The sequence below is a fragment of the Bos indicus x Bos taurus genome, chromosome 29, assembly GCF_003369695.1.
Source record: "Bos indicus x Bos taurus breed Angus x Brahman F1 hybrid chromosome 29, Bos_hybrid_MaternalHap_v2.0, whole genome shotgun sequence".
Classification (NCBI taxonomy): Eukaryota; Metazoa; Chordata; class Mammalia; order Artiodactyla; family Bovidae; genus Bos; species Bos indicus x Bos taurus.
Genome location: NC_040104.1, coordinates 33,721,992 through 33,749,577, shown reverse-complemented (window position 1 = coordinate 33,749,577; position 27,586 = coordinate 33,721,992). Strand labels below are relative to the sequence as shown.

At 40.6% G+C, this 27,586-nt stretch overlaps 1 protein-coding gene across 5 annotated transcripts in view; it reads left to right on the top strand.

Annotated features, from left to right (window-relative positions):
• The first annotated feature begins 220 nt into the window (after positions 1-220).
• The window catches only part of NARS2 (asparaginyl-tRNA synthetase 2, mitochondrial), a 137,883-nt gene continuing 110,517 nt past the window's right edge, over positions 221-27,586 (top strand). Inside the window, exons 1-6 of one of the 5 annotated variants that reach the window (XM_027531503.1) lie at positions 541-702; positions 1,660-1,779; positions 5,437-5,546; positions 5,915-6,035; positions 10,471-10,611; positions 17,095-17,175. In XM_027531503.1, the coding sequence (XP_027387304.1) occupies positions 17,138-17,175 (38 nt within the window). In that variant the 5' untranslated portion in view covers positions 541-702; positions 1,660-1,779; positions 5,437-5,546; ... (1 more) ...; positions 10,471-10,611; positions 17,095-17,137. Of the gene's footprint in view, positions 703-1,659; positions 1,780-3,158; positions 3,194-3,669; positions 4,018-5,415; positions 5,547-5,914; positions 6,036-10,470; positions 10,612-17,094; positions 17,176-27,586 lie in introns of those variants that run through there. The other 4 variants (XM_027531500.1, XM_027531499.1, XM_027531504.1 and 1 more) reach the window with 4 other exon arrangements.

Sequence of the window (27,586 nt, the reverse complement as noted above, 5' to 3'; positions counted from 1 at the left end):
TGGAATTTTCCAGGCAAGAGTACTGGAGTGGGGTGCCATTGCCTTCTCTAGGAGTGGTTACCTACCTCCTTGCTAATCTCTACAACCCTTGGGTCTTAGCTCCGCCCACCCCAGCTCCTGACCCGCCCCTTCCTCCGCCCCAGCGCCTCTTTAAACGGAGTCGTAAGTACGCATGCTCCCTCGGAACCTCCTCGTAACGTGATGACGTGAACGTTGGCGTGGTGACGTTCGGGCGACCGCGGCGCGTGTTTCAGCCCGCGCTCGGAGCGTGGGTTTAGAAGCTGAGGGAGTCTGTCAGGTGTTCCACGCGCCCACAGGGAGCGCTTTCTCTTCGCCATTCGCCGCTGAATGAGCGGTCTCCGTTCCGCCCTTTCGGGAAGCAGAGGTCCTGTGGAGACCGAACGGGGGCCCGTGAAGGGGAAGGAAGCCCGCGTGGGGCTCTGGAGCGCTGGAGTGTAGGGCTGCGGCCCGGAAGAGGGGAGGAGAGAGGGTCCCCCCCGGCAGAGCCCGCTCGCGCTGGCCTCAGGGCTGGTCCCGAGGAGGGCCTGGGGCGGCCGCGCGATGTTCGGGGCGCGGTGCCTGCTCCGAGCCCTGCGCTCCTGCTCCTCGGCTCCTTGCCCGAGGCAGAGACCTGCAGCCAGAGTGAGCGTGCGGGGCGCTCTGGGGGTCCAGAGCGCGAACGGGGAGCGCGTTAAGGTCCAGGTTAGTGTGTCGGCAGCGGGCGGGTTTGTCCTCGTTGACGGATGTGGCGCATCCGCCTCTAAGCTTGTCCTGCTCACCCACCTCTCAGCTTGTCGGTGGACAGAACGACCGGCGGGGAGAGTTAGAAAATACAGGCGAGCGTGTGTCCACATTTTTCTCCTTTCCTTGGTTACCGTTACTTTTCGGAAAACTGTTTCAGTGCCTGAAAAGTGCTGGAAGTTTGCTTTCATGGCGCAGGGTGGTGTTAATCACAGAGAAAAATGAACGAATCCCTTTTCATTTGTCCCTCATGCCGTGTGTTCACAATGACAAAGCTCCTTGAGAGCAGGAACTGTCTTGTTACTCGTCTTAGTATTCATACATGGTTGGCAGTAAACGTTTGGTCAACCAAACCATACCGTTTATTCAACTTTTAACTACCACAGGGCTTCGCATATAACTTATGTTTAGTAAATTAGGTGGAGAAGGCAATGGCAACTCACCCCAGTGTTCATACCTGGAGAAACCCATGGACAGAGGAGCCTGGTGGGCTGCAGTCCATCGCCCCGCCCCTACACACACACACACACACACCGAATTAGAACAAATGGAGTGTAGGAGTGTACATGCTTGGAGAATTCCATGGACGGAGGAGCCTGGTGGGCTGCATGCAGTCCATGGGGATGGACACACACACACACACACACACATGCAGTAAATTAGGAAAAGAAATGGAGTGTAGCAGTTTGAAAGAGCTCTGGTGTGAAACTGCCTAGGTTTAGATCTCTGCCACTTATTCGCTTGTTAATGATTGGTATATCGCTTATGTGCTCTAAACCTCAGTTTCCTCTTATAAGAATGGAGATAATAATAGTCCTTAGTTCATAGTCCTAAAGATTAGTTATAAAATATTTAGGACAGTAGTCCATCTCAGTAAATGTTAGCTGCTAACATTTCTCTTGTTAATAATATTTGCAGGAGCTTCACACAGAAGATTCCTGCTTAGAGGAGCAGACCAAGCAAGATGGTTTGACTTACTAGGTTGCTGTAACACTCATACAGTTATTTTTGTTGTCCTCACATATCCTTGATTTCTAGGTGTGTGACCAGTTTCCTCCTCTTTGTGTTTCTTTATTTTTCATGGGTTTCTATGATACAAATCAAAACATTTTCTTGCATTCATCTGTTAATTCAACATATATTAATGATACCTTCTGTGTGGTAGTCTAGAGAGGAGGAAGAACAGAACCTACTCCCTAGGTGAGCAGGCTTCAGTTTTAGTGCTGTACAGTCTAATTTGGGGACTTCCCAGGTGGCTTAGTGTTAAGACAGGAGAGGAGGATTGGATCTGTGGATGGGGGAAGATCCCGTTGAGAAGGAAATGGCAGCCCACACCAGTATTCTTGCCAGGGAAATCCCATGGACAGAGGAGCCTGACTGGCTACAGTCCTTGTGGTTGCGAAAAGTCAGGCGCAACTTAGTGACTGAACAATGGCAAAAACAGTCTAATTTAGAAACATCTGAATTGAGTGGTAATGTAGTTGTAAAATACATACCAATTTTGAAGAGCAAAAAAAAAATGCAAAGTAGCTCAGTATTTTTTATATTGATTACGTGTCGATATATATTTTGGATTCAATGAAATATACTGTTAAATTTAATTTTAGTCATTTCTTTTTACTTTTCATGTGACCAGTAAAACATGTAAAATTACATATGTGGCTCACTTTGTATTATATACAGCCCTGGGCTGATGGCTAAGACAAGAAATTATAACAGTATGATAAGTATTAGCTGTATTTCTATAGAAAACTTTGGGAAGACAGAGGGAAGTTCTTAAGAGTGTGAGGCGGTCAAAGAAGACTTCTTGCATGAGGTGACATTTCAGCTGAATGCTGAAGGATGTGTTCCTGGGTAGAGAATAGGGGAATGGGGTGGAAAGAGCATTTCAGAAGAATTCATTGATTAAAAATGTGACCTTTGAACTAAGAACTGTATTTGAATTCCAGCTCTACTACTTGGTAACTTTGAGTATTTAACAAGGTTATCCTAACTTCTCGAATAGGTTTCTTCATCCCTAACATGATAATGTTTATCGTCACCCTCTCATGTATATGCAGAGTTTATCATGAGAAACGCTGGGCTGGAAGAAGCACAAGCTGGAATCAAGATTGCTGGGAGAAATATCAGTAACCTCAGATATGCAGATGACACCACCCTTATGGCAGAAAGTGAAGAGGAACTAAAGAGCCTCTTGCTGAAAGTGAAAGAGGAGAGTGAAAAAGTTGGCTTGAAGTTCAACATTCAGAAAACTAAGATCATGGCATCCAGTCCCATCACTTCATGGCAAATAGATGGGGAAACAGTGGCTGACTTTATTTTTCTGGGCTCCAAAATCCCTGTGGATGGTGATTGCAGCCCTGAAATTAAAAGACGTTTACTCCTTGGAAGGAAAGTTATGACCAACCTAGACAACATATTAAGATGCAGAGATGTTACTTTGCCAACAAAGGTCCGTCTAGTCAAGGCTATGGTTTTTCCAGTAGTCATGTATGGATGTGAGAGTTAGATTATAAAGAAAGCTGAGCACCGAAGAATTGAGGCTTCTGAACTGTGGTGTTGGAGAAGACTCTTGAGAGTCCCTTGGACTTCAAGGAGATCCAACCAGTCCATCCTAAAGGAGATCAGTCCTGGGTGTTCATTGGAGGGACTGATTGTTGAGGCTGAAACTCCAATACTTTGGCCACCTGATGCAGAGAGCTGACTCATTTGAAAAGACCCTGATGCTGGGAAAGATTGAGGGCAGGAGGAGAAGGGGACAACAGAGGATGAGAGGGTTGGATGGCATCACCGACACAATGGACATAGGTTTGGGTGGACTCCAGGAGTTGGTGATGGACAGGGAGGCCTGGAGTGCTGTGGTTCATGGGGTCACAAAGAATCGGACACCACTGAGTGACTGAACTGAACTGAACATAATATTCACTTCATTAAGTTCTTGTGAGGATTAAGTAGATAAATATTTTTAAAGAGCAAAATGGAGTATAGCAGTTTGACAGAGCTGTGGTTAAGCTGCCTGCATTTAAATCTCTCCACTTGGTAGCTTGTTAATGATGTGCATGTCGCTTATGTGCTCTTAACCTCAATTTCCTCTTATAAGAATGGAGATAATGGTATTCCTTATTTCACAGAGTGAAGTAGAACAGAAGCACATTAAACAGTGTTTCATAAATGTTAACTTTTACTAACAAGTAAAAAGCAAGACTGTGGTGCTTTGGAAATTACTGTTGATTGGCCTTGCTCCAAGTTATGAAGGGCCTTGTGCATGAGACTGAGGTAATTTACCTTTTATTTGGTCTAGCCCTGGAGAAAGATCAAGGGCTTCCTGGTAGACTTGAGTTCAAATTCAGTCTTTATCCTTTACTGGCAGTGTGACCTTATGCAAGTTATTTAGCTTCTCTGAGCCTCAATTCTTCAATTGTAAGATGTGACTCATGAAAATCCATAGAGCTGTTGTGAGGAGTAGATTGAGACAGTATATGAAGAAGGTAGTAAAATGCCTGTCACATAGAAGGTGTTCAGTATATGATAGATATTCTTCCACTGAAAAATACTTGTGGGTTATCTACTGTGTCCCTGACAACAGCCTTCAAGGCAACTACAAACGTCGTTCCTAAATCCCCAAAATATGGACATGCAAATAAGTAATAGAAGGGCTTGAATAACAGTGTCTAAAGGGTGTGCTGAGGATACAAAGAAAGCCAGGGTGAATACAGTTTTTCTAAGTAGGATCATACCACTTTCCCCAAGTTTAATAGCCAATCGTGGTTTTCCAGTGTTTAAATGGTTAATCAGACACCATCAGTTGTTTCATAATTGTTGAAAGACTGTTAGAATATTCTCAACTTCTATGCTAGTTAAATGTAAGTTGATTGTCATCAGAGAGCTGTTTTTACTGTTACTGGTCTACTTGAAGACATCTCATTTGTACTTCTGCATTCTTGTTGTGTTGTTTAGTGTCTAAGTTGTGTCTGACTCTTGTGACCCCATGGACAGTACCCACCAAGCTCCTCTGTCCATGGGATTCTCCAGGCAAGAATACTGGAGCGGATTGCCATTTCCTTCTCCAGGAGATCTTCCCCACACAGAGATCGAACCCACATCTCCTGCATTGGCGGGCGGATTCTTTACCACTGAACCACCAGGGAAGCCCTCATACATACCTATCATTTAAATTCAGAGTGTCTTTGAAAGTTTATGTTTTATTTAGTATGTGTTCTTACTAAGTTTCTTGAGAACTCTTTCGTGTGATACTTTGGGGGAAAAAACCAAAATCCCACAAAGACCTTTCTAGTCCATACGTAATCTCTCTGGGAATTTGATACAAAAGGAGAAGGGAACCAAGATATGTGCCCTGTTGCGTAGGGGAGGGGTTAGGGGCAGGAAGAAAACCTGGAATATTGGGGGATTGGTTATGTGAATTAGGCTCATGAACCTAATGGTATTTGGGGCATCTATTCAAAATGATGAGCTTTATTAATGAAACAACAGTGGAATGCCAAAGCTATATTTCACTGTGATAAGGACCATATAAAATTATATATGCATGTAGATGAGCTATTATAAAAGCAGTTGATTTGTTCAGGCAGGATTATGAGGATTTTTTTGTTTTTCATTTAGTCTTCTGTGTGTATATGTAATGAAAATATAAAATGTTTGTGTTTTAAACTCAAGTTTAGAAATATTTCTCATCAGGGATGGATTCGTTCAATCCGCTCCCAGAAGGAAGTCCTGTTCCTGCACGTAAATGATGGGTCATCTTTGGAAAGCCTCCAGGTTGTAGCAGATTCAAGCTTTGACAGTAGGTGAGATTTTTGTTTTGTTTTAAGAATACTTTGGGGTTTTTTGGTTTGTTTTTTCATCTCCTCTGTTGCTCATTTCCATCATCTAGGTGTTCATATTGCCCCTCAGTGATCTTTCTAAACAGATCTGCTTTTCATAGCATTGATGCTCAAGTCCAAATGCATAGAATCAAGATTATTTTCTTGTCTAACATTTTCATATGACAATATCCCCTACCTATCCTTTGCTTCTTTCTTAACTACATGCAGTTCTTAACCCAATTAAGGGTAAACTTCTATCATTAAATACTTTAGTGTTTTGATAGCAAGATTTGTATTAATATGAGGGCTACTTGTAAGATCTTGTTTATGTTGGTTTTTCATTACTATAGAGAACTGGCTTTTGGGAGTTCTGTGGAAGTTCAAGGGCAGTTGGTAAAAAGTCCATCCAAAAAGCAAAATGTGGAACTGAAGGCAGAAAAAATTGAAGTTGTTGGCAGTTGTGATGCCAAGGTATGTTTTATAACACTTTTACGGAGGCTGTTTTTAAAATGGCTTAGTTAAAACTAGCAGTGTTTTATGTGTAATGTTAGGAAGATGGCACTTGGATCATTTTAATCGTGACTTCCTAGATAATTGAAACAGACTATAGACTGAGGAATGTAGAAAGAGTAGCAGAAAGTACTCATATAAATGGTTGAGTCTTAGGAGTAGGAGCTAAGTGATACTACTCCGTGCATCTCTGTGGTGCCTTTCACTGTTGAAATTTGCCACTTTTACAAGCATGCCTAGTCAGCTACAATGACAAAGACATACCAGGGCAAACTGAGTTCTTAGGAATGCTCTGCCTTGAAATGACTTTTCCGTTATCTAGAACTGTATCATCCAGCGCAGTAGCCACTAGCTACCTGTGGCTATTTAATATTAAATGATTCAAAATTAAATAAAAAATTCCCTTCCTTAGTGGCATTAGCCACATTTCAAGTGCTCAGTAGTCACATGCACCTAATGGCTTCTGTCCTGCATTGCACAGATACAGAACATTTCTATTTATCACAGGAAATTCTACTGGACAGTGCTAGAGTGTGGTCATGTTTGGGTGGAACAAAGACAAATGTTACATTAAGACATGTTTACTTTTGTTTTTGGAACACTCTCTTGTTAGTGTGTGTGTTAGCTCAGTTGCATCTGATTCTTTGTGACTCCATGAACTGGAGCCCGCCAGACTCCTCTGTCCATTGGATTTTCCAGGCAAGAATACTGGAGTGGTGGTAGCTTTTTATTTATAGATTGATAAAGAGGTTATAAACTCTTGAGAATCCCTTGGACAGTAAGGAAATGAAACCAGTCAATCCCAAAGGAAATCAACCCCATATATTTATTGGAAGGACTGATGGTAAAGCTCTAATATTTTGGCCACCTGATGCAAAGAGCAAACTCATTGGAAAAGACCCTGATGCTGGGAAAGATTGAAGGCAGGAGAAGCAGAGGGCAACAGAGGATGAGATGGTTGGATGGCATCACTGACTCAATGGACATAAGTTTGAGCAAACTCTGGGAGATGGTGATGGACAGGGAAGCCTGGCTGCTGCAGTTCATGGGGTCACAAAGAGTCGGACATGACTTAACAACTGAACAGCAACAAAGAGGTCACAGGGGATAATTTCATAGATTATCAATCCATTTTCTAATTGGAGGAAATGAGGCCCAACCAGGCACAATAACTTGCATTAGGTCATGTTGTGGCACAGCTGAAGTTTATGCCCTAGCCATTTGACTCCCCTGTGGTTTATCTGTACTCATCTTCAAATATTTAATGAATAAAAAGTGAGGAAATACAGGGAAAGAGCATTATTTTAGCTCATTTTTAGTTCTTTTGGATAACGGGAAGAAATTAAAAACAAGGAAGAAAGAAAGAAAATAGGCAATTTTTAAAAATGGCTTTCTGAACAATATTCTAAGAAGTTCTAATTGACATTTAAAATTAAGAATCAGATATGAAGGTGTCTGAAAAATAGACTGTGAAAATAATTTGGAACTCAGAAGAATGAAAATGGTAACCATTACTATTTTTGCTTTTTAGAAAGGTTTCATTATTAAAAATTTGCCCTGTGTTTTACTCTTTGTAAATTGTTTTTCCTTGGTGAATATTGATGCCTTCCCGTATTCTTCCCCCTCATTTCAGTGTCATTTGTAAGTATTCACATGTTAGGGAACTCTGAGCCTGCTAGCAGTCCCCAGATTCTTGTTAATTTGATCATATTGTCACTTTCGTAGGTATGGGACCTATTTCTATACGTCACTAGTGTTTGCACAGGCCTAAAAGGAATAGATAATTCTAAAATAGGTTACCATTACTGGAGTGGGATTTCTTTGGAAGGAATGATGCTAAAGCTGAAACTCCAGTACTTTGGCCACCTCATGCACAAAGTTGACTCATTGGAAAAGACTCTGATGCTGGGAGGGATTGGGGGCAGGAGGAGAAGGGGACGACAGACAATGAGATGGCTGGATGGCATCACTGACTCGATGGACGTGAGTCTGAGTGAACTCCGGGAGTTGGTGTTGGACAGGGAGGCCTGGCGTGCTGCGATTCATGGGGTCGCAAAGAGTCGGACACGACTGAGCGACTGATCTGATCTGATCTGATTACTGGAGTGTGAAGTCAAGTGGGCCTTAAGAATCATTACTACAAGCAGAGCTAGTGGAGGTGATAGAATTCCAGCTAAGATTTTCACATCCTAAAAGATGATGTTGTTAAAGTGCTATACTCAATCTGGCAGCAAATTCGGAAAACCCAGCAGTGCGCACAGAACTGGAAAAGGTCAGTTTCATTTCAATCCCAAAGAAGGGCAATACCAAAAAATGTTCAAACTACCCCACAATTTGCACTCATTTCACATGCTAGCAAGGTACTGTTCAAAATCCTTCAAACGAGGCTTAAATAGTATGTGAACTGGGAACTTCCAGATGTACAACCTGGATTTAGAAAAAGCAGAGGAACCAGAGATCAAATTGGTAACATCTGTTGGATCATAGAAAAAGCAAGGAAATTCCAGAAAACATCTGCTTCATTGACTACACTAAAGCCTTTGACTGTGTGGATCACAACAGACTGGAGAATTCTTCAAGAGATGGGAATCCCAGACCACCTTATGTGCCTCCTGAAAGCTGTATACAGGTCAAGAAGCAACAGTTAGAACTGGCTATGGAATAACAGACTGGTTCCAAACTGGGAAAGGAATACATCAAGGCTGAATATTGTCTCCCTGCTTATTTAACCTATATGCAGAATACATCATGAGAAATACCAGGCTGGATGAATCACTTGCTGGAATCAAGACTGCTGGGAGAAATATCAATAACCTCAGATATGCAGATGACACCACCCTTATGGCAGAAAGCGAAGAACAACTAAGGAGCCTCTTGAATGAAGGTGGAAGAAGAGAGTGAAAAAGCTGGGTTAAACTCAGCTTTCAAAAAACGAAGACCATGGTATCTGGTCCCATCACTCCATGCCAAATAGATGAGGAAACAATGGAAACAGTGAGAGACTTTATTTTCTTGGGCTGCAAAATCACTACAGATGGTGACTGCAGCCATGAAATTAAAAGACGCTTACTCCTTGGAAGGAAAGCTATGACAAACCTAGACAGTGTATTAAAAAGCAGAGATACCACTTTGCCGACAAAGGTGCAAAGAAAAACTATGGTTTTTCCAGTAGTCATGTAGGGATGTGAGAGTTGGACCATAAAGAAGACTGAGTGCTGAAGAACTGATGCTTTTGAACTATGGTGAGCGAAGACTCTTGAGAGTCCCTTGGACAGCGAGGAAATCAAACCAGTCAATCCTAAAAGAAATCAGTCCTGAATATTCATTGAAAGGACTGATGCCAAAACTCCAGTACTTTGGCCACCTGATGTGAAGAGCTGACTTATTGGAAAAGACCCTGATGCTGGGGAAGATAGAGGACAGGAGAAGAGGGTGACAGAGGATGAGATGGTTGGATGGCATCACTGACCATGGACATGATTTTGAGCAAACTCTGGGAGATAGTGAAGGACAGGGAAGCCTGGCGTGCTGCAGTCCATGGGGTTGCAAAGAGTTGGGCACGACTGAGCAACTGAACAACAGGAGCTCTTTTACTTCACTTCTCTGTTAGCTTTCTTATTGAAACTTTGGTTTTGGTCATACAGTTTTTAGGAAAGCTCTTCTAGGTAGTGTCAAAATTTCCTTTACAATTTTTATGAATATATACTCCCCTAGATGACAGCTGTTGACCATCCCCCATGTTCTGAAACAGTAGCACATGTTGAGAAATGGTGATAAGTAGTGCTAATAGATTATGAGTGTTTGTGGACTTTCAAGATACTATGATGATTTTAGAATTGAACACCAGCTGTGTGTATACTGCTGTAGAAAATGTAATCTTTAATATCTACAATATTCTAAACTGTGTGCCCAACAGTGGAGTATTTTGCATTTGCTCAGTTGTGGCCAACTCTTCACGACCCCGTGGACTGTAGCCCTCCAGCCTCCTTTGTCTGTGGAATTTTCCAGGCTAGAATACTCGAGTGGGTTGCCATTTCCTTCTCCTGGAGTGTTTTGCATGATTATATCCTAATCTCTGTTTGTAAATAGTGGTTGATAGCTAATGGGTAGAAATTTGGTAAGTAACATATTAGCCTGTCTGATAATAAGTAATTTTGCCCAAAACCCCAAAGCTAGTACGAAGTTGAGCTGGATTCAAACCCATATCTCTGATTTCACTCACTGTTGTACTAATGTGTTAGAATTCATATGGACCATATTCAATTATGTTAAGAAAATGAGAAGGAAAGCATCTTAGTTTTATACTAAAACACTGCTATTTAACAAATGCCCTGTAAACTGATTTTATAAAGCAGTATCTTTGTTAGCTTCTCACTTGTTTTTCTTGTTGTTTCAGGCTTTCCCTTTTAAATATAAAGAGAGGCATCCTCTAGAATATCTGAGACAATATCCTCACCTCAGGTGTAGGACTAATGTTCTGGGTTCTGTACTGAGGGTTCGCAGTGAAGCCACAGCTGCTATCCATTCTTTCTTTAAGGTAAGGAGCTTTGCTTCTCAGTGTTCATTCTGGTGAAGAAGTTGAATAATTGTAACACTGGAGTAGTATCCTGAAAAGTCTTCTGGTTGTTTATTCCAGGCATGCTTTATTATGTGATGCTTTTTTCTTTGACTGATACTAAATTTTCTATTTATCACTAACTTTGAGCAATTTGATTAACGTGTGCCTTGGCATAGCTTTTTAATGCTTCTTGTGTCTGGAGTTCATTGAATTTCTTATCTATGTATTTCAGTTTTCACTAGGTTTTCAGTCATTTTTCATCAAATATTTTTTATGTTACCTCTCTCCTTTGGGGAACTTCAGTTACCCGCATATATTTGGCCACTTGATGATATTCCCATAGCTCACTCATGTTCTTTTTTTTTTTAAATCTTCTTTTCCCCCAGTGTGTTTCTTTTGCTGTGTCTTTTTTGCTTTCTGATCTTTTCTTCTGCAATGCCTGTTTTGTTGTTGTTCATATTCAGTGCATTTTTCACCCCATACATTATAGGTTTCGTAAGTGGTTGATTTGGGCCTTTTTTTTTTTTTTTTTTCAGATCATTAATTTAATTTTATTTTTTTTAATTTATTTTTTAATTGAAGGATAATTGCTTTACAGAATATTGTTGTTTTCTCATGTTGTTTCAAACCTCAACATGAATAAGCCATAGGTATACATATATCCCCTCCTTTTTGAACCTCCCTCCCCATCCCACCCCTCTAGGTTGATACAGAGACCTGTTTGAATTTCCTGAGCCATATAGCAAATTCCCGTTGGCTCTCCATTTTACATATGGTAATGTAAGTTTACATGTTACTCTTTCCACACATCTCACCCTCTCCTCCCCTCTCCCCATGTCTCCATAAGTCTATTTTCTATGTCCGTTTCTCCATTGCTTCCCTGTAAATAAATTCTTCCATAACATGTTTCTAGATTCCTTATATATGTGTTAGAATATGATATTTATCTTTCTCTTTCAGACTGACTTCGTTCTGTGTAATAGGCTCTAGGTTCATCCACCTCATTAGAACTGATTCACTTTTTTTGGCTGAGTAATATTCCATTGTGTATATGTACCACAACTTCTTTATCTATTCATCTGTCAATGGACATCTAGGTTGCTTCCATATTCTAGCTATTGTAAATAGTGCTACAATGAACAATGGGATACATGTATCTTTTTCAGTTTTGGTTTCCTCCAGGTATATGCCTAGGAGTGGGATTGCTGGGTCATATGGTGGTTTTTTCCTAGTTTTTAAGGAATCTCAATACCATCTTCCATAATGGCTGTATCAGTTTACATTGCCACCAACAGTGCAAGAGCGTTCCCTTTCCTCCATACGCTTTCCAGCATTTATTGTTTGTAGACTTTTTGATAATGGCCACTCTGACTGGTAGAGATGATATCTGATTGTGGTTTTGATTTGCATTTCTCTGATAATGAGCGATGTTGAGCATCTTTTCATGTGTTTGTTAGCCATCTGTATGTCTTCTTTGGAGAAATCGGGGCCTTTTTTTTTTAGGTCTTCCATATCTCTACTAACTTTTTTGAACATAATCAGAAGTTTTAGTTGAAACTATGTATAGTTTTCATAGCTGTTTCGTTACCATTTTGTGTACTAACATGTCAGTCAGTTATGAGTCAGTTTTAATTGATTAGTCTCTTCATTAGAGATTATGTTTTCCTGCTTCTTCTTATACCTGCTAATCTTTGATTAGTTGCCAGACCTTGTGAATTTTATCTTGCTGGGTGCTGGATATTTATAAAGCTTTTTATGTTTTGTTCTGGTATGTAGTTAAGTTACTGGCAGGATCTTGCTTTTATGATTTGTATGCTCCCTGGTAGTCTAGTGGTTAGGATTCGGCACTCTCACTGCTGCAGCCCAGGGTCAATTCCCAGTCAGGGAAACCTTTTTTCTGGGCTTCCCTGGTGGCTCAGATGGTAGAGAATCTGCCTGCAATGCAGGAGACCCAGGTTTCACTCCTGGGTCAGGAGGATCCCCTGGAGAAGAAATGGCAACCTACTCCAGTATTTTTACCTGGAGAATTCCATGGACGGTGGAGCCTGGCCGGCTGCAGTCCATGGAGTCACAGAGTTGGACACGACTGAGTGACTTGACACTTTGACTTTCAGGTAAATCCGAAGCAGTGCTCAGTCTAGGTCTGTTATTCCCCACTACTGAGGCAAAGCCTTCCTGAGATCTTCTAACCTGGCTGTGGGAATTGGCACTGTTTCCTCTAATCATTTTGGATGGTTCTTTCCCTGGCCTTGGATGGTCTCTTCACATGCCTGAGCTGATCATTCCTCCACTTGATCAGTACTGATCCATACTCCAGGGTGACTCTCTGTGCTTCTCTGGAGTTGTTGCATACCTCTCTGCTCTCTGGAACTCAGTCCTGTCGATTCCTGCCATTTTGGCCTCAGACTCTCAGCTCTGTCTCTTCAACTCAGGGAATCTGCTGAGCTCTGCTTTATTTATTCCTGCTTCCTGTTGTCATCTGGGAAATCTTAAAGCAATAAGCTGGGCTGCTGGTGGGGTTCATTATGTTTATTTCCTGTCTCTCAGGGTTCACTCTCCTTTATTGTCTGATATCCAGTGTCTTGAAAACTGTCGTTCCATGTGGTTTGCTCGTGGATTCTTTTGTTTTGTCTTTTGATTGTTTCAGACAGGAGGGTAAATCTAGTTCCTGCTTCTCCATCTTGGTCACAGAGATTATATATACAGTAAGCGCTAATTTTAAAGGATTATTGATGATCAAGTAGGTTGATCTAATGACTAAAGACATTTGTCTCATTTAGCTTTGCTTTTCAGCCATTTATCCCCAACCCAAGAAAGCCACAGTGGAATGTAGTTGGTCAGTTGGTGAGACCCTCCTCCCATGTGGTAGATGGAAGGGCTCCAAAGGCAAGAGGGAGCCGACAGACAGAATTCAGTATCATTCCATGTGGTTTGGAACTCTTCCTAAGCCACTTCTCCAGATCCAGCTCTTTTGGGAACATTGTCTGACAGCACACCCTTCCCTTGGACAGCATCCAACTTCATGCAGGTGCAGCCCTGCCATAGAACACAAGAAAATTCTCGCTCTTTGCAGAGCTCCTTAAGAGATAATTTCTGGTGTGACAGCTAAAGAACAGCATGGCTTTAAAGCATAAGAATAAACAAAGGAAAATAAATCACATTATACAATGTCATCCCATTATGGTTTAAAGGGGTGCATTTTCATATGCTGTCATAAGCTTTCTCACACAGCTTCCATGTGGCTTTTCAGTAGTGCTTGAACTATACAAACAGAAAATTTGTTCAGATGTAAAAGTATTTTCCCCCATTTGTCTTCAGCTATTAGTCAGTGGACTTGCTTCAATTCTGAAAGTTTTATGGATTTCTGGCCACTAGGTGGTGGTATTGGCAGGCCATTAACAAGTGGGCTTTTCCTAATTCATGCATTTCACTTTTTTTTTTTAACACAGTTGTTTATTATCTGAAGTTTTTACAGATAAACGATTTTTACATGAGAGAATAAACTAGAAAACTCTGAAATCAAAGAATCAGCAAAGTAAAGTTTAAAAAACATTTTGTGCTGTGCTTAGTCGCTCAGTTGTGTCTGATCTTTGTGACCCCATGGACTGTAGGTTGCTGGGCTCCTCTGTCCATGGGATTCTCGAGGCAAGAATACTGGAGTGGGTTGCCATGCCCTCCTCCAGGGAATCTTCCCAACCCAGGGATCTTTTAGGTGGTTAAAAATAATGAATTTTTGCAGTGTTGGACATGTTTGTAAAGATAGGCACTTTTGAATCTTAAAATTCACTTTTTAATTGTAAGGCCCTAGAAAACATAATCCTGATATTCCCCTTTTAAGATGCTTCCCACTTGTGTATGAGTGTTATAGGACATACTAAATTAGAGTTATATATTATTCTGTATTGGGTGCTGTTTCTGTGTTTGTTACTTGAGGCTCCTGAAAAGATGTTAATATGTGTTTGCCCTTTCTTGGTGAGTTGAGTTTCTTCCTCTGAGTATCAGATTGTTTCCTTCTCAGCATGGCAGTGCCTTCAAAGCCTGTCACAGTGGGGAGCGTTCTTTGACCCTGGGTTAAATGACCCTAGACTGCTGTGTTTTTGAGTTCCTGTGACTGCTTGTTATGGGGAGTGTTTTTGGGTTTCGTTTTGTTGGTTGGTCTCCTCCTGCTGTCACTGTTTGTCCCCAGTGGTGCGCCTGCGGCCAGCAATTGCTATCCTGTTTCTTTTCTGTTGAGTCTGATTAAATAACGATACTTGTTTTGTGTGTGTTAAAAACAGTCCATGAGTCTTTGGGTAATACATATGGGCCTTAGTACACGAATTTTTAACTTTCAAGTACTCATTGTTTATCATATCTGGTTGTAGAAATATGTATCTGTCCAAATACTTAGATATTTAGAGGTGGTGGGTGAGATCTGAATAATTGGGCCACTATTTTTGCCCCCTTCTCTGGCATTTGTATCTCTCGTTAGGAACCCCTTTGCTATGGGATGGGATAAGTACTTGACACCGGAACCCCGTTGGAGGCAGCCACTGATGGTACTCTTGCTATTTTCCTGCTTCGCTGTTCACTTTCTCATTTTTGGACTTTGTTCTCACCTTTGTTATTCCTTTGTACCTTCTTCTTTATAACTTTTGGTGGTAATGTTATAGTCTTAGATATGATAGGCCTTGCTAGCACTGTTTAGACTTAAAAAGCTGGTGACGCCTTTTGGGAGGTTTAGCATTATTTGAGTAATTTTTATTTTTTAAAATCCCATCCAGTTATTTCCATAAGATTTACAGCATTGTTTCTCGTAGCAGTTGACCAGTTCTAACTCTGGCAATTACATTCAGCCGTTAAATTTTCTCCTCCCTTTCCCCTCCCTCTCGCCACCCTCATTTCCTTTGGATTTTTCACTTCCTTTCTTTGTTTACTGCACTCATGCTCATAGTTGCCTGCATTCATGTGGAATAAATGATTCATGTCCATAATTCTTGGCTCCTGGGAGGTAAAAGTTTAATGCAGTCATGTTATTGATTCTGTTTCATTTGTTCTCTATAACGTGCTCTCTGCAGCACTTCTCCGAATGTTGTTCGCAGATTAAGTACATATTTGAATACTTCCTAAGACTCCTAATTTATAGCTTGAAAATGTAATCATTCTACCTCATAAGGCAAGTACTTGGCTGGATGCTTTGTATCCTAGCCAGAATACTTGAATTCAGTCTTATTAGGAAGGAAGGGGCAAATATGGGAGGCCCTTGGTAGTGCACTGACATATTTTACATTTCACCCATGACCGGTAGAATGTAGCAGAGATTAGATGTGTATATGAGTTTCCCTGGTGGCTCGGCTATAAAGAATCTTTGTGCAGTGCAGGAGACTCCGGTTCGATCCCTGCGTCAGGAAGATCCCCTGGAGGAGGGCGTGGTACCCCACTACAGTATTCTTGCTGGGAAAATTCCATGGACAGAGGAGCCTGGAGGGCTGCAGTCTAAGGGATCGCAAAGAGTTGGACAGGACTGAAGTGACTGAGCACACAGACAGATGTATATATATGAATTTATTGTATTGATTTCAAGAGCAAAATGTGTCTATTAAACACATGTTCTTCTGCCTTTGCAACATAAATTCACTATAGCTGCCCCCACCCCTACCTTGCAACATTTATGCTGATTGTAACCTTTTACCTACATCCATAGTCAAAATGAAAGTATACCTTTGAAGTTGCTGGGTTATCTCAATTTTACTAGTAACAGCTTTTGTGGTTCACTAATGGAGGTAGTCTCAGACTTCAGAGTGGGAGAATCGCAGTTGGGTGCCTTAGGGTTTGCTGCTCAGAGTCTTCCTTGAGGCGGAGGAAGCACACTGCCTGCGCCACGTGCAGTGCGCTGTGCTAGCAGTTTAGTGGCAGACTTCCTAAATAATATTTCTGCCTGTTTTGCTCTTTGTTTCTTCAGTCCCTGGTTGCCAAATTTTTCTCCTTTTTAGAGTTGTTACAATTTCTTATCCCAAAATAATTGAACTTAATATTGATCACTTTGTATTCCCTTAGTAATGTGGGCAACATCATGGTGCATTAGCCTGAGTGAGTGAGTGTGTGTTAAATCACTACCAGTATGTTGGAGATGAGAGAAGAAATGGCACCAGAGAGCCTGAGCACCCAGGTTCCAGTTGCAGCTCCAACACTGACGAGTTGTGTGACTTTGGCCTCTCATTAAATTTCTCTGGGCCTCAGTTTCCTTATCTTGGAAGTGAGGAGGTTGGACTAGATATTGTCTAAGTTAGTTCGGATTTATTAATAATATTTTTTGTGCATAATAAACACTCCATTTGATATTTCAGTAGTTTTATTTGAGTGATTGAAAAATTTGATGTGACATTCTCTTAGTGCTATTTTAATCATATAAAAAGGTGTATATTCTTGGAACTGTTTCACAGACAGATGTACTGAGACAAGTGGTTTCTCTTTTTCTTCCAGGACAGTGGCTTTGTGCATATTCATACTCCAGTAATCACATCCAATGACTGTGAGGGGGCTGGAGAACTTTTTCAAGTTGAAGTAAGTTGTGCATCCCATCTTGGAGGTTATATTGCTTGCTAATATTTTTCACTTGACAGTTGATTTAAATTTAATGAGAGTTATATGGATAGACCATGACCGGAACCTGAAGTTTTATTGATAATAATTCTTAAAAAAACATATATAGGAAATTCATACTTCTTTAATTTTCTGTGCAACAAGCTATATTACTTACATTGTGACTTAAAGAAGTTAATTTTTATTTTTTAATGGAAGGATAATTGCTTTACAGAACTTTGTTGTTTCCTATCAAACCTCAGTGTAAATCACCCATAGGTATACATATTTCCACTCCCTCTTGAACGTCCCTCCCATTTCTTTTCCCATCCCACCCCTCTAGGTTGATATAGAGCGCATTTGAGTTCCCTAAGACATACAGCAAATTCCCATTGACTATGTTTTACATACAGTAATGTAAGTTTCCATGTGACTCTCTCCATACATCTCACCGTCTCCTCCCCTCTCCCTGTGTCCGTAAGTCTGTTCTTTATATCTGTTTCTTCATTGCTGCCCTCCAAATAAATTCTTTGGTACCATCTTTCTAGATTCCATATTTATGCATGCATTCATGTACGATATTTATCTTTCTCTTTCTGACTTACTTCACCCTGTATAATTGCTCTAGGTTCATCCACCTCCTTAGAACTGATTGACTTTTTTTGGCTGAGTAATATTCCATTGTATATATGTACCACAACATTATCCATTCGTCTGTCGATGGACATCTAGGTTGCTTCCATGATCTAGCTATTATAAATAGCGCTGCAATGAATAATGGGATATATGTGTCTTTTTCTCTTTTGGTTTTCTCAGGGTATATGCTTAGGAGTGGGATTGCTCACTTATATGGTGGTTTTATTCCTAGTTTTTAAGGAATCTCAATACTGTCTTCCATGGTGGCTGTATCAATTTGCATTCCCACTAACAGTGCAAGAGCATTCCCTTTTCTCCACACCCTCTCCAGTATTTATTGTTTGTAGACTTTTGGGTGATGGCCATTCTGACCAGTGTGAAGTGGTACCTTCATTGTAGTTTTGATTTGCATTCTTCTAATAATGAGTGATAGAGTACCTGATGAACTATGGACTGAGGTTCCTGACATTGTACAGGAGACAGGGATCAAGATCATCCCCATGGAAAAGAAATGCAAAAAAGCAAAATGGCTGTCTGGTGAGGCCTTAAAATAGCTGTGAAAAGAAGAGAAGCGAAAAGCCAAGGAGAAAAGGAACGATATAAGCATCTGAAACAGAGTTCTAAAGAATAGCAAGAAGAGATAAGAAAGCCTTCCTCAGCGATCAATGCAAAGAAATAGAGGAAAACAACAGAATGGGAAAGACTAGAGATCTCTTCAAGAAAATTAGAGATACCAAGGGAACATTCCATGCAAAGATGGGCTCGATAAAGGACAGAAATGGTATGGACCTAACAGAAGCAAAAGATATTAAGAAGAGGTGGCAAGAATACACAGAAGAACTGTACAAAAGAGAGCTTCACGGCCAAGATAATCACGATGGTGTGATCACTCACCTAGAGCCAGACATCCTGGAATGTGAATTCAAGTGGGCCTTAGAAAGCATCACTACGAACAAAGCTAGTGGAGGTGATAGAATTCCAGTTGAGCTATTTCAAATCCTGGGAGATGATGCTGTGAAAGTGCTGCCCTCAATATGCCAGCAAATTTGGAAAACTCAGCAGTGGCCATAGGACTGGAAAAGGTCAGTTTTCATTCCAATCCCAAAAAAAGGCAATGCCAAAGAATGCTCAAACTACCGCACAATTGCACTCATCTCACACACTAGTAAAGTAATGCTCAAAATTCTCCAAGCCAGGCTTTAGCAATATATGAACCATGAACTTCCTGATGTTCAAGCTGGTTTTAGAAAAGACAGAGGAACCAGAGATCAAATTGTCAACATCTGCTGGATCATGGAAAAAGCAAGAGAGTTCCAGAAAAACATCTATTTCTGCTTTATTAACTATGCCGAAGCCTTTGACTGTGTGGATCACAATAAACTGTGAAAAATTCTTCAAGAGATGGGAATACCAGACCACCTGACCTGCCTCTTGAGAAATCTATACGCAGGTCAGGAAGCAACAGTTAGAACTGGACATGGAACAACAGACTGGTTCCAAAGAGGAAAAGGAGTACGTCAGGGCTGCATATTGTCACCCTGCTTATTTAATTTATATGCAGATTACATCATGAGAAACGCTGAGCTGGAAGAAGCACAAGCTGGAATCAAGATTGCTGGGAGAAATATCAATAACCTCAGATATGCAGATGACACCACCCTTATGGCAGAAAGTGAAGAGGAACTAAAGAGCCTTTTGATGAAAGTGAAAGAGGAGAGTGAAAAAGTTGGCTTAAAGCTCAACATTCAGAAAATGAAGATCATGGCATCTGGTCCCATCACTTCATGGCAAATAGATGGGGAAACAGTGTCAGACTTTATTTTTTGGGGCTCCAGAATCACTGCAGATGGTGACTGCAGCCCTGAAATTAAAAGACGTTTACTCCTTGGAAGGAAAGTTATGACCAACCTAGATAGCATATTAAAAAGGAGAGACATTACTTGCCAACAAAGGTCCGTCTAGTCAAGGCTATGGTTTTTCCAGTGGTCATGTATGGATGTGAGAGTTGGACTGTGAAGAAGGCTGAGCGCCGAAGAATTGAAGCTTTTGAACTGTGGTGTTGGAGAAGACTCTTGAGAGTCCCTTGGACTGCAAGGAGATCCAACCAGTCCATTCTACAGGAGATCAGCCCTGGGTGTTCTTTGGAAGGAGTGATGCTGAAGCTGAAACTCCAGTGCTTTGGCCACCTGAAGCGAAGAGTTGACTCACTGGAAAAGACTCTGATGCTGGGAGGGATTGGGGGCAGGAAGAGAAGGGGACGACAGAGAATGAGATGGCTGGATGGTATCACTGACTTGATGGACGTTGAGTTTGAGTGAACTCCGGGAGTTGGTGATGGAGAGGGAGGCCTGGTGTGCTGCAGTTCATGGGGTCGCAAAGAGTTGGACATGACTGAGCGACTGAACTGAATAATGAGTGATGTTGAGCATCATTTCATGTGTGTGTTAGCCATGTGTATGTCTTTGGAGAAATGAATGTTTAGTTCTTTTTCCCACTTTTTGATTGGGTTGGTTGTTTTTCTGGTATTAAGTTGTATGAGCTGCTTATCTATTTTGGAAATTAATCCTTTGTCAGTTGTTTCATTTACTATTACTGTCTCCCATTCTGAGGGTTGTCTTTTCACCTTGTTTATAGTTTCCTTTGCTGTGTAAAAACTTTTAAGTTTATTTAGGTCCCACTTGTTTACTTTTGTTTTTATTTCCATTATTCTATGGTGGGGGGGTCATAGGGGATCTTACTTTGATTTATGTCATTGAGTGTTCTGCCTAGGTTTTCCTCTAAAAGTTATATAGTTTCTGGTCTTAATAGGTCTTTAATCCATTTTGAGTTTATCTTTGTGTATGGTGTTAGGAAGTGTTCTAATTTCATTCTTTTACACGTAGCTGTCCAGTTTTCTTCCCAGCACCACTTATTGAAGAGGTTGTCTTTGCCCCATTGTATATTCTTGCCTCCTTTGTGAAAGGAGTGGATTTTTAATTTACCACTCTATTTGCCTTTTTGATAACTGTGAAGTGATAAGCTAGAGAAATTTGAAAAAATTAATAAAAATTCTAAGATATCTTTTATACAGATTCAAGCCCCAGTTAACATTTTTGGGTGTAATTTTTATTTTAAGGGATAAACTAAAATAGAAAAGTACACATGTGAATATTTTCTCTTTTCAGAGTCTTTAGAAAATGTATTTTTCATAAAAATGATTTAGTCTGTATACCTCGTGAAGGCTTTTATTTCAGTCCTTTGTTCAGCAATTATTTTTTGAGCTCCTTCTATGGGCCAGGCATTGTTAGCCTGCACTTGTTGCAGGAAATTTAAAAGTTACCAGTTTTTCTTACTTGTAGGCAATTGAAAGCCTTTCATTTGCCAGTTAGACAGCCTGTTTAAAATCATTGGCCAGTTAGTATAACAACGTACAAAGAGAAATATATGTTGATAATTGGTGCTTTTTGTATTTATTCACTGATTTCTATGTCTCTGAGGGAAGTCAAAATTCTTTATACATTTGGGTGATTCCATCAAATGACAGGACCTGTATAAAACTACTCTCTGTGGTTCAGTACATTCTGACTCTTGGTAATGATGCTTTCCCTTCATGTAATCGAACAGTGTATTCACTACAATAGTTGTCCTGACGTGAGGGGACATATGTACACCTATGGCTGATTCATGTTGACGTTTGACAGAAAACAGCAAAATTGTGTAAAGCATTTATCCTTCGATTAAAAAATAAATAAATTTTTAAAAAGGAGTTTTTATAAGTATAAAGGGAATTATTAGGCCCAAATTAAATAAAAAATATTTGTGTAGCAAACTTAAATAAGATAAATTCGGAGCTAAGTGCTTTACCACCAGAGAAATCCTCCAGGCAAGTCTGAATGATTAGAACATGTATGTTTTTGACTCTAAACAACACAAGGCAAGTATAAATGTATAGAAAGGGGAAAATGAATTTCTGAAGCTTAATAAATGAGAGGGCTTCCCTGGTGGCTCAGTGATAAAGAATCCACCTGCCAGTGTAGGAGACGCACATTTGATCCTGGGTCAGGAAGATTCTCTGGAGAAGGAAATGGCAACCCACTCCAGTATCCTTGCCTGGATACTGGAGTATCCCATGGACAGAGGAGCCTGGCGCGCTACAGTCCATGGGCTCACAGAGAGTCAGACACAACTGAGTGACTAAACAGAAGTAAAACAAATAACTTCTATGTTCATAGTTCTTCAGGGCCATGCTGAGGAATTTTAGATAGTGGAATTAGCTTTGTTTATTCAGAGTGTCAGAAAGAGATGCTCTTGAATTGATTGATCCTAGGCTCCTGCAGTTAGGGTCTAGATCAAATTCCAATCTGTGGCTTTTTTTTTTTTTAATGACCCATTGTCTTTGCTGTTTTCAGCAGTTCATCTCCTAAGACTTGCCTTTTGCCCCTGCCAACCCTCTTTCCTTTGAAAGCAGTGCTCCTTATTCCCACCTCACACATCAATGCGCTTCCAAGCTTCATGGTGTGGGTTTCTTCCTGACTGCATGTAGAGAGATAGGAGTTTGAGTCTTGGCACTCCACTATTAGGAGAAAGTGAAGTGTCATACCTAAATTTTTGCTTCTCGTATTAGTGTTCTTTTTTTCCTCTGATAATGATGAAGTGCAGTGACTACTTAAAGGTAAGGATGCCTGGTATACATACTTAGGTTTGAGGAAAGCAGTAAGGTGGCCACCTTGAAATACACAGTAAGAACATCATACACTGTCGAGAAGTGAGTGTGTGTCCCATCATTTTCATTTTCTTTTTCCTCATCCGTATTTCCTGCTTTACAATTTCAGGTACTTGTTAAGGTTTGGGTACTACTGAACAAACATGTAGGAAGTTGCTTTCAAAGCATCAGTTTCTTATTCAGCAGACGTTTGGTACCATCTGTGTTCAAGATGATGTGCTCACTATTAACTGAAAAAAGTGAAAGTGAAGTCGTTCAGTCGTGTCCGACTCTTGGCGACCCCACGGACAGTAGTCCGTCAGCCTCCTCTGTCCATGGGATTCTCCAGGCAAGAATACTGAAGTGGATTGCCATTTCCTTCTCCAGGAGATCTTCCCAACTCAGGGATTGAACTGGGGTTTCCTACATTGTAGGCAGACGCTTTACTGTCTGAGCCACCAGAAAAGTTGCTCGCTATTAAGAGGGATATAAAGATGTAGTCACAGTTCTGGTCGGTGAAGCAGGTGTGTTTGCAGGATTTGATAGAGAAAGGAGTGCACATTTCATTCACTTTTTTTTTTTTTTTTTTTTAAAGAATTGTTAGTTATTTTTGGCTGCACTGCGCCTTCATTGCTGGGTGGACTTTTCTCTGGTTGTGTCGAGCGGGGGCTACTCTCTCGTGGCAGTGTGTGGGCTTCCTGTTGCAGTGGCTTCCCTTGTTGCACAGCATGGGCTCTGGAGCACTTGGGCTTCAGTAGTTGCAACACATAGGCTCAGTAGTTGCACCTCGTGGACTCTAGAGCACAGGCTTAGTAGTTGTGGCACACGGGCTCTGTTGTCCTTTGGCATGTGGGATCTGCCCGGACCAGGGTTCGAACCCATGACCCTTGCATTGGCAGGGGGATTCTTAACCACTGAACCACCATAGAGGTTCTTTTCATTCACTCTTGATGCTACTTATCCTACAATAGTCCCTGGTTGTACACTTTTTTCCTCTTTGTCTTAGAGCCCTATTTGAGTTCCCACAATTATGTTTGATCCTCATGATTCTGCAGTGAGTGGTTTATCTCTGAGAAGATAAAAGAGATTAAAAGCATGAATTAGAGATTCTGGCAAAATCTAAACATTGATAGGAAGTAAGGTGGAACTGCTTTATGTATATATTTGAGGTTACAGTGTTACCGTTTTAAGTGGTATATATGAAATCTAGAATATAATTAGGTTCATGAGGACTGATTAGGTTCATGAGGACTGATTAGGTTCATGAGGACTGACTTGATCAGAAACATCTTCAAAATAAGTATGTAAATTAACTGTACCCTGTGTGTGTGTGTGTGTGTGTGTTAGTTGCTTAGTTGTGTCCGACTTTTTGTGACCCCATGGTCTGTCCGTGGAATTCTGTAGGCGAGAATACTGGGGTGAGTTGCCAGTCCCTTCTCCAGTGGATCTTCCTGACCCAGGGATCAAACCTGGGTCTCTTGCATTGCAGGCGTATTCTTTACCATCTGCACTTACCAGGGAAGCCCCTGTACTCTACACTAGGGAGAGCATTTTAGGTAGGGGAACAGTGTGAGCAGAGTCAAGCAGTTGAAATTAGTGTGGGGGTTTTCACTGGGCTCTGGATGGAAGATTAAAAGATTTATATTGGTGAATCATAAAAAATAAAGGTGGGGTGTAGGATCCTGTTCCATAGTTTTCAGTACAGTGACAGAGTTATGCAGCCATCCTCACAGTTTAATTTTAGAGCATTACATCACCCCGTATTGAAACTTACTACGCACTCATTAGCAGTCTCTTCTCGTTCCCACCCCAAGCTCTGGGTAACTGCTTAGCCACTCTGTATAGATTTGTCTCTTCTGGAGTATTTCCTATAAATGCAGTCATACTACATATGGCCTTTTCTGTCTGGTTTTTTTCATTTAGCACAAAGTTTTTGAGGTTCATACATGTAGCATACAACAGTGCTTGATTCCTTTTTATATCTGACTAGTATTCTATTATAAAGATATCCAGTGTTTTATAATCCATTTAGGCATTGATGGATATTTGGATTATTTCTATCTTTTGGCTATTATGACTAATGCTACTGTGAATACTTGTGAAAACATTTGGATATTATTTCTCTTGGGTGGAATTGGTGGATCACATGGTAGCTTTATGTTTAATATTTTGAGAGACCACCAAACCATTTTCCAAAGTGACTGTGTTGTTTTACATTCCCAGCAGCAGTGTATGAAGGTTCCAATTTCTCCTGAGTGTAGCCAACACTTATTATTGCTCTTCTTCTTGTTTTTTTATTATAGCAATACCAGACAGTGTGAAGTGGTATTTCACTGTGGATTTTCTGTTTGCCTTTTTCTTTCGATAAGATACAGTTTATATGTAAATATGTGATTCATATTTAAGCTTTTAATTACAGTTCTATGCCAAAATGTGCTAGATGAATAATCACATATTGTGAAATTAAATTAGGCTGAGAAAATCTTGGAGTAATACTTTACATAATAGGAACAGTATTCAGGTCCAGCATTTATACATTTAAATACTTTTTAAAGTGAAGAATAAATTGAAAGTCTAAAAAAAAAAAAAAAGAAAGTCTATTAAACGGAACCTGTGAAGGTGTGTAGTTTTATATCTGAATCTTATACTGTGGGAATTCTCATAGTATGTACTGAAGTTTGGCATTAGATTGTTTTGCTTTTATTATCGTGGGTATGTACATAATATAAAATGTATTACTGTAACCATTTTTAATGAACTGTTCATACCATATAGTCACAGTGTTGTACAACCATCACTGCTATATAGTTCCAGAATTCTTCAGCACCCCAGCAGAAGCTCTGTAGCCAAATGAAACGAGATGCCAGTCCAGGTTCAATGCACGATGCTGGATGCTTGGGGCTGGTGCACTGGGACGACCCAGAGGGATGGTATGGGAAGGGAGGAGGGTTCAGGATGGGGAACACATGAGAAATAAAGGAATAAAATAAAAAGAAAAAAAAAAAAAGTTCTTTGGGCACTCTATCTGATCTAATCTCTTGAAACTATTTGTCATTTCCATTGTATAAAAAAAAAAAAAACAGATTTTATGAGCCCAAAAAAGAAAAAAAAAAAATAAAGTGAAGAATAATTTGAAAGTCTAAAAAAAAAAAAAAAAAGAAAGTCTATTAAACGGAACCTGTGAAGGTGTGTAGTTTTATATCTGAATCTTATACTGTGGGAATTCTCATAGTATGTACTGAAGTTTGGCATTAGATTGTTTTGCTTTTATTATTGTGGGTATGTACATAATATAAAATGTATTACAGTAACCATTTTTAATGAACTGTTCATACCATATAGTCACAGTGTTGTACAACCATCACTGCTATATAGTTCCAGAATTCTTCAGCACCCCAGCAGAAGCTCTGTAGCCAAAATTCCTCATTTCCTTTTACCTCCAATTCCTAGTAATCTCACATCTACTTCTTGTCTCTGTGGATTTCTGGATATTTCATATAAATGGAATCATACAGTGCCTGGCCTTTTGTGTCTGCCTTCTGTTAACTTGTATCAGAATTTTATTTCTTTTTATTGCTGAATAATATTCCATTGTATGGATATATCACATTTTGTTTAACCATTCATTCACTGATGTTCATTGGGTTATTTCCACCTTTGGCTTTTGCAAATAATAATACTATGAACATTCATGTTAAAATTTCTGTTTGAACACATATTTTCAGTTCTTTTGAATATATTTCTAGGAGTGGGATTGCTGGGTCACATGTGTATGTTCTGTGTTTAACTTACTGAGGAACTACCAAATTATTTTCTGCAGTGGTTGCAGCGTGTTATATTCCCACCAGTGATATTTGAGAGTTCCACTTTTACTGTATTCTCACCAGTGCTGATTATTTTCAGTTTGATTACAGCCATCCAGATGGATGGGAAGTGGTTATCTTGTTGCTTCGATTTGCCATTCCCTAATGTCTAAGGATGTTGAAGATCCTTTTGTGGCTATTGACCATTTGTATATCTTCTTTGGAGAGATATCTGTTTCAGTCCTTTGCCCAATTTTTAATTGCCTGATTGGTCTTTTTGTCGTTGAGTTATAGGAATTCTTTATTCTAGATACAAATCTATCTTTTCCCCTCCCCCTGCAGTGTGAAGTCTTCAGTGTTGCCCCTCAGTGGATGTAGCCGGGGGTATGCCCACTACCACCCAGGGATAACATTGATTCTGGCAGGACTCTCTTTGGCTATTTCTTTCCCAGACCATACCCAGCTCTTAAACTAATTACAGCTGCTTGCTCTTTTGTTTTCAACAGTGTTCACGGACATAGGTTGCTTCACAGACTATTGCAGTCAAATTCAGGCAACTTTAAAGATACGCTTCCTAAGGTCGGTTTTTGAAATTTATTCTGACCCCCAAAAGATCTCTTCCTACCTGTCTCTTTCCATTTCTTTCTGCAAACTAGCAGATCTATAGTTTATTCAGCCTTTATCTCCAGTGAATGTCAGTCTCTTCCCAGTGGCCTATCACTACAACCACAGTTTTTAAGAGCACCCTTAGGTTTGAGATTATCCACACCCTGTTGCTAATAAAGTCAGTTCCTTTGGAGAGAGGCTTGGAAGTCTGGTTTATGATTGCTTCTAGCCCTGGTGACTCTGTGAATCAGGCTCTAGGGCTGAGGGCAGGAACAATGGACACTTCTCTGAAAGTGACATTACAGTTTAGGAGCTGAGTCCTCAGTTGAGTGGTGGCTACAGCCCCAGGTCTTGTTGGTTTGAGCTGGGGCAAGAGAATTTGGGTCTAGTGTTCTTAGCAGTTCCTCACCAAATGTAGACCCTCCATTCCAGGAGCCGCTACCTCTTGGCCATACTCACACTCTGTGTAGCCTCAGCATCAAGTAACTGTGGGCAAGATGAGAAATGCCAGCATGCTATGGTGCTCATCCTGCTGAAATAGTTCTCTGCCTAAGAGCTGGGGTTCGGAAGAACCCTGTGTCCTTGGCATCAGTCTGGGGTGGAGATTCTGTCCTGCTTAGCTGTGATGGGGAAGGGTGGGAGCAAGATTGTCGTTTATAGACACCAC